This window comes from Stenella coeruleoalba (genome assembly GCF_951394435.1).
Source record: "Stenella coeruleoalba genome assembly, chromosome: 14".
In the NCBI taxonomy this organism is placed as follows: Eukaryota; Metazoa; Chordata; class Mammalia; order Artiodactyla; family Delphinidae; genus Stenella; species Stenella coeruleoalba.
The window spans coordinates 71,036,373-71,048,730 of NC_137160.1; the positions used below are offsets into that span (position 1 = coordinate 71,036,373).

Sequence of the window (12,358 nt, forward strand, 5' to 3'; positions counted from 1 at the left end):
TCGTAACCTGGAAATAATGCCTTCAAATAGTAGGTAGGTTGGGAGCAAGATGTGACTATATAGGGTAGCCCCAGGGAGTTTCTTCCGGGTGATGGGTTTCTTTGGAACAGTTCTATAGCCTGAGTGTGGTGTTGGTTTTATGAAACTATGCATGTGTTAAAATTTCATAGAATTATATAGCAAAAAAAAAAAAAAGAATGTACCAATACTGTTGGTTTAACAGTATTGCATCAATGGCAATTTCTTGGTTTTAAGACTTGTACTACAGTTATGTAGGATGTTAACACTGAGGGTAGGCAAGAACCCTCTGTACTACTGTTTCAATTCTGTGTGAACCTAAAATTCAAAATACAGTGTTAATGAAGAAATAGTAGGTTGGTATTGCTGCTCAAATAAATTACTAAATAAATATGACCAACTTTTTCAGTGGGAAAACACAAGGTCATATGCCAAAGGCAATTAACTACAGAGACCCTGGACCCATAACAAGACAGGGGGCAGAGATGTGTTATAATTTACTAGAAGGTGAAGAGGTGAACTGGAACTCCAGAGCCTGGATTTCTTTCAGTTCCTCTCCTGCCCCTGGGCCTTTGCACCTGCTGTTCCCTTTGCTGAGAACACTCTTCCCCACACTGTTTCACAGTATCCCATCTTCTGGGACACTTTCCCTGACCACCCAGAGGAAGTTAAACACCACCCACCTGTCCTGGTACACTCATCACAAATTATCACAATTATTATTTGCCTGTTTTCCCTGCTACAATGTGAGCTTCATGAGGGGAAGGACTTTGGTTTGTACTTTCATACATATTTTCCTAGCAAACAGGCAAAGAATAAAAGATGAGAACAATGATACCCACTCTGTGTGAGGATGTGGTTAAACAGGCATTTTCACATACTGAAAGATGGAAAGATTCTCAGATATATTTCTTTCTTTCTTCCATCCTCTCTGTCTCTCTTGCTGGAAAGGGGTGCTGGCCACGAGGAGTCTCAGATCATAGATCCTTCAGTAGATCTCCACTGTTCTTTTCATAATATCCAAGTTCTTAAACATGACAGGCAAGACCAGTGTATCCCCAACATCTAGGTTAGTGCCTGGCACATAGTATATGCTCATTAAATATTTATTGGGTGAATGAATGGATGCACGGATGAATGTTTGCCAAGAGGACTTACACTGTAAAACCTTTATACCATGTCAATCTGAGCTAGGAGAGAAAATGTAAAAAATATCACTATGCATTTCCAAAATGCTGTGTACTCACTAACTCCTTTTCTCACCTCTTCTCCAGAGTGGCAGCAATTCCCATCCTGTCCCATTCACCAGAAGAGACAACAGAGGCACAGAGAAGCTAAGTGAGTCCCCTAGGGCCACATAGTGAATAGACTGTGGGCTTCATTCATGGGAAAAGGAACATCTCTAAGATTGCAAGATCCTTACACCCCACCCCAATTCCAGAGACCCTGAATTGCTATTAAGCACCCAAATATTCCCAAGGTTCTAAGCTAGGCTAGTTCAGAGTCAAACATCCAGAAGGCCCTTATTTAATCACCTTCACATCAAGTGTATATCAAGGGGGCAAAGGATAAGGAGCTTTGCGTGAGAGAGTGCAATTCCTAAGAAGGCCAGCAGGTGGTGGCAGAGCGCACCCAGGTGTCTTCCGCTCACCTGCTGTTTTCCACAAGGTAATGAACAATTTTGTCCAGGACCTTCTCAAACAAGGCTGTACGGATCCACAGGTGCTTGATGGCGAGTGGGGACAGGTTGGGCAGTTTTGGCAGCTTTCGCACATTCTCCTGGAGGCCCTGTATCTGGTTTCGCCTTCAAGACCAGTAAAGGAAGAGAATAGATATTCACAAAAGAGGAAATCCAACAGGATCAATATGCAAATAGGAAAGTGTCCAACTTCTCTAAGAAATCAAGGAATGTCAATTAGAACAACAACAAGAGCCCATATTGCTCCTGGAGAATGGGAAAAGAGTTGAAAAAATAATACCGAGTGAGTGTGAAGCTGTGGTAAAACTGACGCTCTCCTACACTGTGGATGGGTGAGCCAGATGCTCATACAGAAATGTCTTTGTTTTTTTAACATCTTTATTGGAGTATAATTGCTTTACAATGGTGTGTTAGTTTCTGCTTTATAACAAAGTGAATCAGTTATACATATACATATGTTCCCATATCTCTTCCCTCTTGCGTCTCCCTCCCACCCTCCCTATCCCACCCCTCTAGGTGGTCACAAAGCACCGAGTTGATCTCCCTGTGCTATGCGGCTGCTTCCCACTAGCTATCTATTTTACCTTTGGTAGTGTATATATGTCCATGCCACTCTCTCACTTTGTCACAGCTTACCCTTCCCCCTCCCCGTATCCTCAAGTCCATTCTCTAGTAGGTCTGTGTCTTTATTCCTGTCTTGCTCCTATTGAAATTTCTGTCTCTCTCTTACTTTCTCTCTCTCTCGGCTGGAAAAGAGTGCTGGCCAAGAAGAGTCTTGGATTATAGATCTTTTGGTGGCTCCCCATTGCCCTGGAGAAGGAAGCTTTTTAACATGACTAGCAGGGCACTCCATGACCTTGCCCGTTTGCCTCTCCAGCCACCTCCTTACCACTCTCTGCCTCTGACCCCATGATCCAGCCAGACAGAGATATCTGTGGATCCCTGAGGCTGTGAAGCTCTCATATGAGGACTTTCGTGAGCTGCTGCTTCTTCCCGGCTTCCCCCGCCCACCCTATTCCCTGCCTGACTCTTTCTCACTCTTGAGGTCTCAGCGAGGGCACCCCCTCCTACAGGAAGCCCTCTTGCACCAGCTGAAGCTGGGGAGGGGCCCCTCCTCTGTGTTCCCTCAACCTCTGCAGCTTAACTTCCCACTCACTTCTCTGTCTTCCCCTCCGCACTGTGACCTCGAGGGTATGGACAATGCAACTGCTTTTAAAATAAAATATTGAGTCTACCAAGTGGCAAGCCTTGGCCCTTTTTCACGCCTGTATCTCCAGGGCCCAGCACAGTGCCTGGCATATACAAAGGGCTCAGTAAATATGTCCATGAATGAATAATTGCACAAATGAATGAATGGACACCTGGAATGGACATCTCTCATTCCTCCATTAGAAAGTTGCTCCCAATGTTATGGAAGGTCCATGGAAATCCATCCCTTTTAAGAAGTTATCAGCAAACACCTGGGAATTTAGCAGATGGACTGGAAGGCACCTAAAGACCAGGTGGCTGAGGAGTCAGATTCCAAATGGGAGTTGGCAATGCCAAATCCATAGCCTTACCCATCATGCAGTTCTGGCCAGCAGCCCGGGGCTGGCAGGGCCTAAAGGGCAAGGAAAGGGCCATTTCTCATCCAGTGAAGTAGAGTAACCACTCATGGCAGAGAGGGCAAACACATGACATGCACGCCTCTCTCTCCCTTCTGTTGCCCATAACAGGCATGGCTAATCAATCCATGCCCCCTTTCCCATGTAGTCCACTCACAGCTCCAGAATCTTTCACAACACAACTCTCTGTGCAGCTACTAGGACCAAATGGATTTGAAACCTATTTGCCATCCCTGACCAGGCTCCAGGTAGAGGGTTTGGCTGTGCAGTTGGGACGCTGGGGGTGGCTCGGGTGGAAGGCCCTCATGTGCACACTCTCAGGCCATGAGCCTCCCCCCAGTACACACAATCAGCCACTAAGACAACATCCCCTTCAATGGCTGCTTCACTGTGAGCATCTGTCCACACAGACAGAGACCATGTTGGTTATGTTAAACTTTGATCTTCCTGCATTTGGCACAGGTTTGGCTCAGGGTAGGCACTTATTCGTTTTACAGTTGTTTCTTGGGCATCTCCCGGGTGCTGAGCACTGTCTCAGACACTGGGGACCTAATGGGGGATAGCACAGGTGCAGCTGCCTGCCCTCAAGGAGTTCAGAGTCAAGTGGGGGAGACAGATGACAATCAAGTAAACAGTAAACGAATGAATGAATAAATTACACATGGTGATAACAACTGGGAAGACAATAAACAGAGGGATATAAAAGAGAAATGGGGTGAGGGTTGAAATTTACCATTAATTAGGGGAAGGCCTGAGGATGACAAGGAACCAGCCATGGAAGATGAGGGGTGTGAACTGGGTGGAGGGTACAGTGTGTGCAAAGGACCTGGGGTGTGAAAGAATCTGGCAGGTTGGAGGAGCAGAATGGAGAGTGGAGAGGGTGCAGGCTCTCACTGAGCCCGGGGAGGAGCAGGGGCTATCCTCTGGGGGTACCCTAGCCTGTACCCCGTTCTCAGCACTTACGCGCTCTCGATCAGCTGCTCCAGGTCCTGCACCTTGCGGCTCAGCTCCTCTGCTGGCGGGAAGCTCTTGCCCACTTTCATGAAGAGAGCTGCGATCTTGTTGCTGCGCAGGAAGCCAGCCGCTCGCCTCCGCAGGCCATGCAGGACGCAGGCCTCCACAGCCGCTGCAGGGACACAATGATCAGCAGGCCCTGCCCATGCTCCCCAGTGCCCAGCCTGGCTCTGAGCTTCCAACACACACAGGTACCTTGAAGATCCGGGGACCCCAGAATCACAAATTTCGTGACAGCATCATAGCAAAAAGCACGTATACCTCTCCACCATCCAGCCCCTCAAAAGGGAGCAAGGGGGCTTAGTGGTGAACCCACGCTGGCCGCCCAAGGTCAGATCATCTCTGTTCACATTCTCTCCTGGCCAATAACCAGCTGTGTGACAGGGGTCAATTACTTCCCCTCCCTGTGCCTCAGTTTCCTCATCTGTAAAACGGGGATGGTATGAACATTAACCTCGTGAGGTTACTGTTAGGATGAGGTGGAAAAAATGCACGGAAAGCACTTTGCCCAGAGCCTGGCACATAGTGTGTGCTTTACAAATGTTAGCTATTACTCCTGTCAATGAGGGAGGGGAGCCTGGACCATGTGACTGCTGAGCTCTATTCCGGTTAGGGAGTCACACTGTTGTCACTACTACTGTGACTCCAGTAACAGCTAACATCATGGATCTCATCTGATCTCTGCCACAGCCAGGCAGAAAGTAAAACCATCCATTTTTCAGATGTGGAAACTGAGGCTCCCAGAGGTAAACTGAACTGTCCAGGGCCACCCAGCAAATGAGTGATGGAGCTGGGATTCAAACCCACATCTGAACCCAAGGTGTGCTCACAACACTTGTGCCTCCACAAAGGGCCTTTGAAGAGAGGATTCAGTCATAATCTTCCCATTTCTGTGTTTCCCCTGGAGGCCCTGCCCAGCCCTCCTCAAATAAGAGACCTAGGGTGTAGCCTGGGTTCTACCACTAACTTGCTGTGTGACCTTAGGCAAATAACTTTCCCCCTCTGGTCCTCAGTGTTCCCTTCTAAGAAACAGACCCTCTGCAGGCCATTCTGATGGCCCCTATCTTATATCTGATACTCTCAGCAGCCTTTATTTATCTTCTTACTTTCCATCTTACACAGCAGACTGGGAGCTCTCTGGTATGCACTGGAGCATAATCAATGTTTATGGGAAAATGTTAATTTATAATAAGAGCTACCCCTTCTTGGGCACCTACTCAGCCAGTGTTAAGGTTTACCTTCCCTGATCCCCGTGGCAAAACTCATTAAGCAAATGTTCTAGTTACTGTCTTTTCAGAAGAGCACACCAGCACTCAAGAGCCTGGCCAAGGGCTTCCCTGGTGGCGCAGTGGTTGGGAGTCCGCCTGCCGATGCAGGGGGTGCGGGTTCATGCCCCGGTCCGGGAGGATCCCGCGTGCCGCGGAGCGGCTGGGCCCGTAAGCCATGGCCGCTGAGCCTGCGCGTCCAGAGCCTGTGCTCCGCAACGGGAGAGGCCACACAGTGAGAGGCCCGCGCACCGTAAAAAAAAAAAAAAAAAAAAGAGGCTGGCCAAGGTCATGCCATGTGCAAGGAGAAATACTGAGAGGTTTCAGTTTAATTGCTTGTGTTGCTTTTGTTGTTGTTGTTAGCAATGACTTGGCTTTGAAGGATTGTTCACATGTTGCCTAATCTGCTCATGGATTTAAAATATTCTGGGTGATGATCTCTAAAATATCTTCAGTTTTGCTTACATACCCAGAACTTTCATTTCTTTATACTGATTAAGTTCATGATCCATTCTGGCTTGGTAGACATTATTCCATTCTTTCCGACAATGGCTCATAAGGAACAATGGACAAAAGAAACCCCAGGGACATCCCTCAGGTCTCATTTAGAGCCAGCAGATTTCTCTCACCCCCAAACTCTGATCAGAGTTAGAGAATTATTATGATTTTTATCACTCTCTAGTCTTCTAAGTCTTTAATTGGTAGGTATGCTAGTGAGTCCCAAAATAGACATGCATATCATGTCTTTTGCAAATAAAAATGTCCAGGAGAAAAAAGAAAGCCAGAGATATATATCTATATTTATATAGAGAGATATATATTCCCATATATATGTGTGTGTGTATATATATATGCACGCATAAATGTGTATTTTTATACATAACGTAACATCTTACAGAAAAACCCGAATGAACTTTTTGGCCAACCCAATATATACATAAAACATATTTCCGGGACTTCCCTGGTAGTCCAGTGGTTACGACTCGGCGCTTTCACTGCCATGGGCCCAGGTTTGATCTCTGCTCAGGGAACTAAGATCCCACAAGCCAGGAGGTGCAGCCAATATATATATATATATGTGTGTGTATATATATATTTATTTAAATAAATGCATTATCACCTAAAAAAATAAGATCTTGCCCAAGGTCACCCAACCAAGAAATGGCAGAGGTGGGATGTGAACAGAGGTAGGCTGCAAGGGGCTGAGCTGACGTCAGTGGTCTCCCAGGTCATGGCACATGCTCGGCCAGCTGCAGGCCCATGGGTGGTGTCCCCGGCCATCTGGATGGAGGCTGATGGGCCCCTCTATAGGGCCAAGACCGTGAGGGGGGCATTACAGCTTGTCCTTTGTTATGAGACTCCAATCACGAAATAAAAAGGTGTTCAGGGAGAAAGAAACACTCCCACGTATACGTACACACTGCTTAGGCACTGAATCTGACTTCAGGGACACGGTAAGACACCTGTCTCTAGCCATTGTGAAAGTACAGTAAGCACCTGGCAGCGAGGTTGTTCCTGGAACCCTGTGGGCCTCGCAGGTTCAAGGAGAGAAGTCTCAGTCACGCTCTGAGCCTGCCTCCTTTGCTGAGCCAGCTGGAAGAGATCCCTCGGGATGTGTCTATGGCTCTTGATTCCTTTCTTTTTTTTTTAAGTCCTCATTCATCCTCTCTCTTTACCTGGGTGAGGAAAGGATGTAGAGCCCATCCCTTAGATGCAAGACCCTTGGTCGCTTGGGGTAGGGTCAGTGCAAACGGAACCCACGGGAGGGAAGGCATCCTTCTGTGTCAACCATGATTACCTTTTCCCGGGGTGCAGATGTCATTCTTAATTTCTTCTCTACTTCCAAATCTTTTCTCTACTTCCAAATTCCCTAATGGAGTCCCTTTAGAATCCAAAAATAACTTCGCAGTTAAAAAGCAAAAGAATGACATGAGAACTTTGCTCAAAGAAAGACGCCACATCCCCAAGGCAGCCCACAGAGGGAAAAAAAGCCGCTTTTCAAGGCCACGGGCCACTAACTCACCACAGAAAGAGATGATGTGGCTGCTGTCTTCATGGACAAACTTGCGCGTGACGGCTTCCTCCATAATCTGCTTCACCTGGAAGGCAGAGGCACCAGAGGGGGAGACCCAAACCCACTCAGGGTGCAGACACCTCAAAGGGCTACATCACCCCCCACGGTGTTCTCAGGCTGCTTGGGATGTTTTGGTAACTGCTTTCCTTCCACATCCTCCCTGCTGTGTTTTCTGTAGGGCTAGGGCCTGTGGCCTCTGATAGCTGCACACTTCACGCTGAACTAAATTATTTTTTCAGGCTCTCTGCACAGTGGGCTTCTCTTGAGGTGTCACGAAAAATGTCCTCTCCTTCCTGACTGTCCACATCATCTAAGGCATCCCACCTCTAACTCCTTCCATCCCCTGTTATGGTTTCTTCAGAGTACTTCCTGTCCTATTTGTTTACTGTCTGTCTCCATCTTCTACAATATAATTTTCCCAAGGGCAGGGCCTTGTCTGCCTTTTTTCACGGCTGTATCCATGGAGGCTAGAACAGTGCCTGGTCCACAGTAGGTCTCCATAAATATTTTCTAAGTGAGTGGATGAATGAATGAATGAATGAAACGGGTATATTAAAAAAAACAGGAAGGTGTAGTATGAAAAATCAGCCCTGGAATCCTGTAGACCACAGTTCAAATCCCTGCTCAGGTACCTACCAGCTGGATTGTGATCTTATTTTGGGAAACAGAGGCTTAGCAACGTGTAGAAATTCACCCAGAAACGTAGAGCTGGCCCAGAGTGGAGACAGAATCCAAGCTGGGTCTGACTCCCTAGGCCGTGTGTTTTTCATACTACATTCACTCATTCAACAAATATTTATTGAACACCTGTGATGTGCCAGACACAGGGGACACAGCGCTGAAAGGGCAGCCATGCCTCTGCTTATGGAGGTGGCCCTTTGGTGGCCTGAATGCCCTTCTGCTCTGCTGGATTCTGGGCCCCACTGTGTCTGGAGTCACTGTAGTACTTTAGCAAAGTGTTTCTCCCCTCTAAGGCCTCAGTTTGCCCACCTGGAGGTTGAGGAGGTCAGAAGAGATGACCTCAAAACCTGGTCCCAGCTCTACATCTCTGGGGCTGTGACGTGGGGATCCGGAATCCACCCCCATCGATGAGCCCCTACTCCCTTCTGGCTGCCCTGCAGCCCACCTACACTCGGCCTGGCCAGCCCATCCACGCGCCTGTCTGAGAGCAGTCTCAGGCTCTCAGTGTCCCTCTCTCCCTTCCTTCTGATTGCCTTCTGGAGGGGAAGACAGAACCCAAAGCATCCTTGGCCATGTTCTCCGGAAAAACACATGGCAGTGACCACCTGAGAGCTGACACAGCACCTCCCCCGACACAACCAAGTCAGCACCCGCACCGTGAACAGCTCCCAGCCACCAAGTCCAGCAAGCTCTAAGCCTGGTTTTGCCAGCAGCATTTCAAAGTCTGAAAACTATCTAACTGAGCCTGTGGAACTGGTCCCAATTACAAATGGGGAAACTGAGGTTCAGGAAGATGAACTAGCCCACCCAAGGCCATACGGCTAGGAAGCAGCAGAGCTGGAATTCCAACTTATAAAAATGTTTCTCATTTTGGCTCCAGCTACCATATCCTGGCCCGTCTAGCTGCTAGCTGTATTTCCTCAGGCAGCCCATGTCGCCTCTCTGAACCTTAGTTTTCTCACTGGGTAAAGGGCTTGTAGGAACAGCACCTACAAGGGGCAATGGGAGGACTGCACAAGGTAATGCACCCCATGTGCTGAGTACAGAGCCTGGTGTGTAGTGTACCTGCGATAAACGTTAGCTGCATGTAGGTCATTGCCCTACCGAGAACCTCACACCTGGCCTCCTTTACCGTTATTCTGGTCCTGCCTGAAACATCACCTGTTAAGATTAAATTTCCTTGCTTGGGGGCCCACAGTGGCTGCTTTTTGTAACATCCATCAGATTTGTGATGATTTTGTCAGCATCTGTCCCCCCTGCCAAGCTGTGGACCCCATGAGGGCAAGCACTCCGTGTCTCTCTGCTTAACAACTGTGGTTCCAGCACACAGTAGGTGCTCAATAAAGTTCTGTTTGAGGAATGAATGGCTTGAAAGATCATGATTGACTTCTGCTTTGGTAGAATATTCTAGTTGAAAAACATGCTTTCTTATCACTATAATCATGGGTAAATGGAGTAGCCATATAATGACAAACAAAGGCACAGAGAGGCGGAGTAACCTGCCCAGAGTCACACAGCCGGTGACGAATGGATTCAGGGCTTGGACCCAGGTTTATCCGACTCCAGGGGTTGAGCCTCTTCTACAACATGCCGTTAAGCCCACATGGTCTCAGAGCATTTGTCCCCCTCTCTGCCCTCCTCAGCCTCAGGTACCTGCCTCCCTCTTTTCTCTGCTCCCAGCACCTAGACTTGGACATCCTTTGGGAATAGAGGCTGAGGGAGTGAGTTCAGGCCAAATAGTGGTGACAGTAGACTGTCAGGGAGGCATGGGGGTGGGTGTCCAGGCAGCTGGATCGGGAGGACTTTCAAAAGCACAGTGAGTAATCAACAGCCAAGAATTGGGAGCCAAGCAGACGTGGGTTCAAATCCTGGCTCAGCCACTTACTAGCTGTAGGAGCTTAGGCAAACTCCTTTACCTATAGCTCCAATTTCTACAGAATCGTTTCACTGACTCTTTTGGCTCCACCATTGAAACAGACTTAGAGTCCAACCATTTTTCCTCCCCTCCACCAGCACTGCCCAGGTGCCAGTGATGCTGGTCCAAGTCATATCTCTCCTAGATTGACACTGTAACCTCTCACTGGTCTCCCTGCATCTACATCCTAGAGGCTGTCTTAACAGCCTTAACAGTGTCCAGAAGGATCTTGTTAAAAGGTAAGTCAACAGAACAACCAGACAGAAGGCCAAGAAGGAAACAGGGGACTTGGACGACATTATAGACCAACTGGACCTAACAGACACATGGACTGTCCAACCAACAAGAGCAGAATACACACTTTTCTCAAGTGTACATGGAATAGTCTTCAGATTAGTGTGTTAGGACACAAAACAAGTCTTAATAAATTTTAAAAGACTGAAATCAAAGAAAGTATCTCTTCCGATCACAATGGAATGAAGCTAGAAATCAACAGCAGAAGGAAAACTGGGAAATCCAGAAATAACTGAAAATTTAAACACACGCTTAAACAATGAGTCAAAGAAGAAATCACAAGAAAAATCAACAAACGTCTTGAGACAAAAGAAAATGAAAACACAACATGCAAACATTTATGGGATGAAAGGGAAGCAGTGATAAGAGGGAAATTTACAGTTGGAAATACTTACGTTAAAGAATAAAGATGCCAAATCAGCAATCTAACTTTACACCTTAACGAACTATAAAAGAATAAACTAAACCCAAAGCTAGCAGAGGGGAATCAAGATTAGAAATAAACAAAATAGAGAACAGAAAAAATTAACAAAAGCAAGAGTTGGTTCAAACAATCAGCAAAATTGACAAACCTTTAAGCTGGACTGACTAAGAAAAAAGGAGAGGGCTTCCCCTCTGAGAACCAGCCCTCGGATACTGAGTTCAAGGTGGAGAGAGCTGCAGGGATGGAGTAAGACAGTCCTGCCCTGAAGGGGCCCTTAGTTCAAAGAGCCACAAGCTAAGAGAGGTGGGAGGTAAGTGCGATGGGGACCAGCAGAGCTCCTCGGGTGGGGCCCAGAAGCACCAGCACTGGCACCAGCTGGGAACCGGTCAGAGAGAGGTACAGATGCTCAGCCTCACCCTGGACCTACTGAATCAGAAACTCTGAGGTGGTGATCAAGCCCTCCAGGTGATCTCAAGCACGCTCAGACTGTACTCAAGGATCTAAGGGGATGGAAAAGGAGAGGCGGGGAGAGTGGGGAAGGGTGGGGGAGGATATAAAATATAAAATAAGGAGCTGCCCCCAAATCCTTAAGAAAGAGGTGTAGCAGTCACAGCTGTCTCTGGGGACCCTCCCCACACAGGCTGCCCCTTCTGGGAACCTCTCCCTCCCACCCAGATCAGACTGGGGGCAGTAGCGGGTCCTGGTTCCCCAACGTTAATATCACGGGGTGCTGCATCCTTCCCTTGCCTTAGTCAACAGCCCTTTATTAAATTCACCTTGGGAAGCACTTGCTTCCTATCGGCACCCTGACTGCACACACACATTGTCTCAACTCCAGAATCTGCAGAGCGGAGAAGGCCGTCTGCTTGCAGCTGTGGATCCTGAAATTCAAAGGGTCACACAGCTGGGAAGCCGGCTGCAGGGAGGAGCCCGTGGCTGCCTGGCTCTGGGCCTCTTGTCCTGGGGATGGATCTGGGGGTGGGTGGTGGAGGGTAGAATGCAGCACCCAGGGTGTTCTCAGCCTGAACAAGGGGTTCCGGCGAGTGAGGGCCCCTCCCCACCTCCGTTGGCTCCCAGCTGTGGGCTAGAATATCTTCCCAGAAGTTCATAACAGGCTGACAGCCGGAGGCCAGGAGAGGAAATTAAAAGGCAATGCTGTGGGAGCCTCCCCTAGAAGGTCACTGAGAGTCTTGCAGAAGAGGGCATGGTCTCGCCGCAAGAAGAAAGAGGCTGCTGCCCACTCCTGCGAGGGGGGGACCCATCCCCGGGGACAGGTCAGCACTGGGGGTGGGGGAAGAGGGTCTGGCAGCTGCAGAAGACTTCTGAAATTAGCTCAACCACCTTCCCCCTCTCACACCCCCAGACATGGT

The 12,358-nt window shown here is 48.3% G+C and overlaps 1 protein-coding gene across 3 annotated transcripts in view; it reads right to left on the reverse strand.

The window, feature by feature from the left end:
• SGSM1 (small G protein signaling modulator 1) overlaps positions 1-12,358 on the reverse strand; it is a 78,277-nt gene that overhangs the window by 48,718 nt on the left and 17,201 nt on the right. For all 3 annotated transcript variants that reach the window (XM_079943157.1, XM_079943158.1, XM_079943159.1), the window contains 3 exons: positions 7,624-7,699; positions 4,285-4,447; positions 1,670-1,822 (listed from right to left, as the gene is read on the reverse strand). In XM_079943157.1, the coding sequence (XP_079799283.1) occupies positions 1,670-1,822; positions 4,285-4,447; positions 7,624-7,699 (392 nt within the window). The remainder of the gene's footprint in view (positions 1-1,669; positions 1,823-4,284; positions 4,448-7,623; positions 7,700-12,358) is intronic.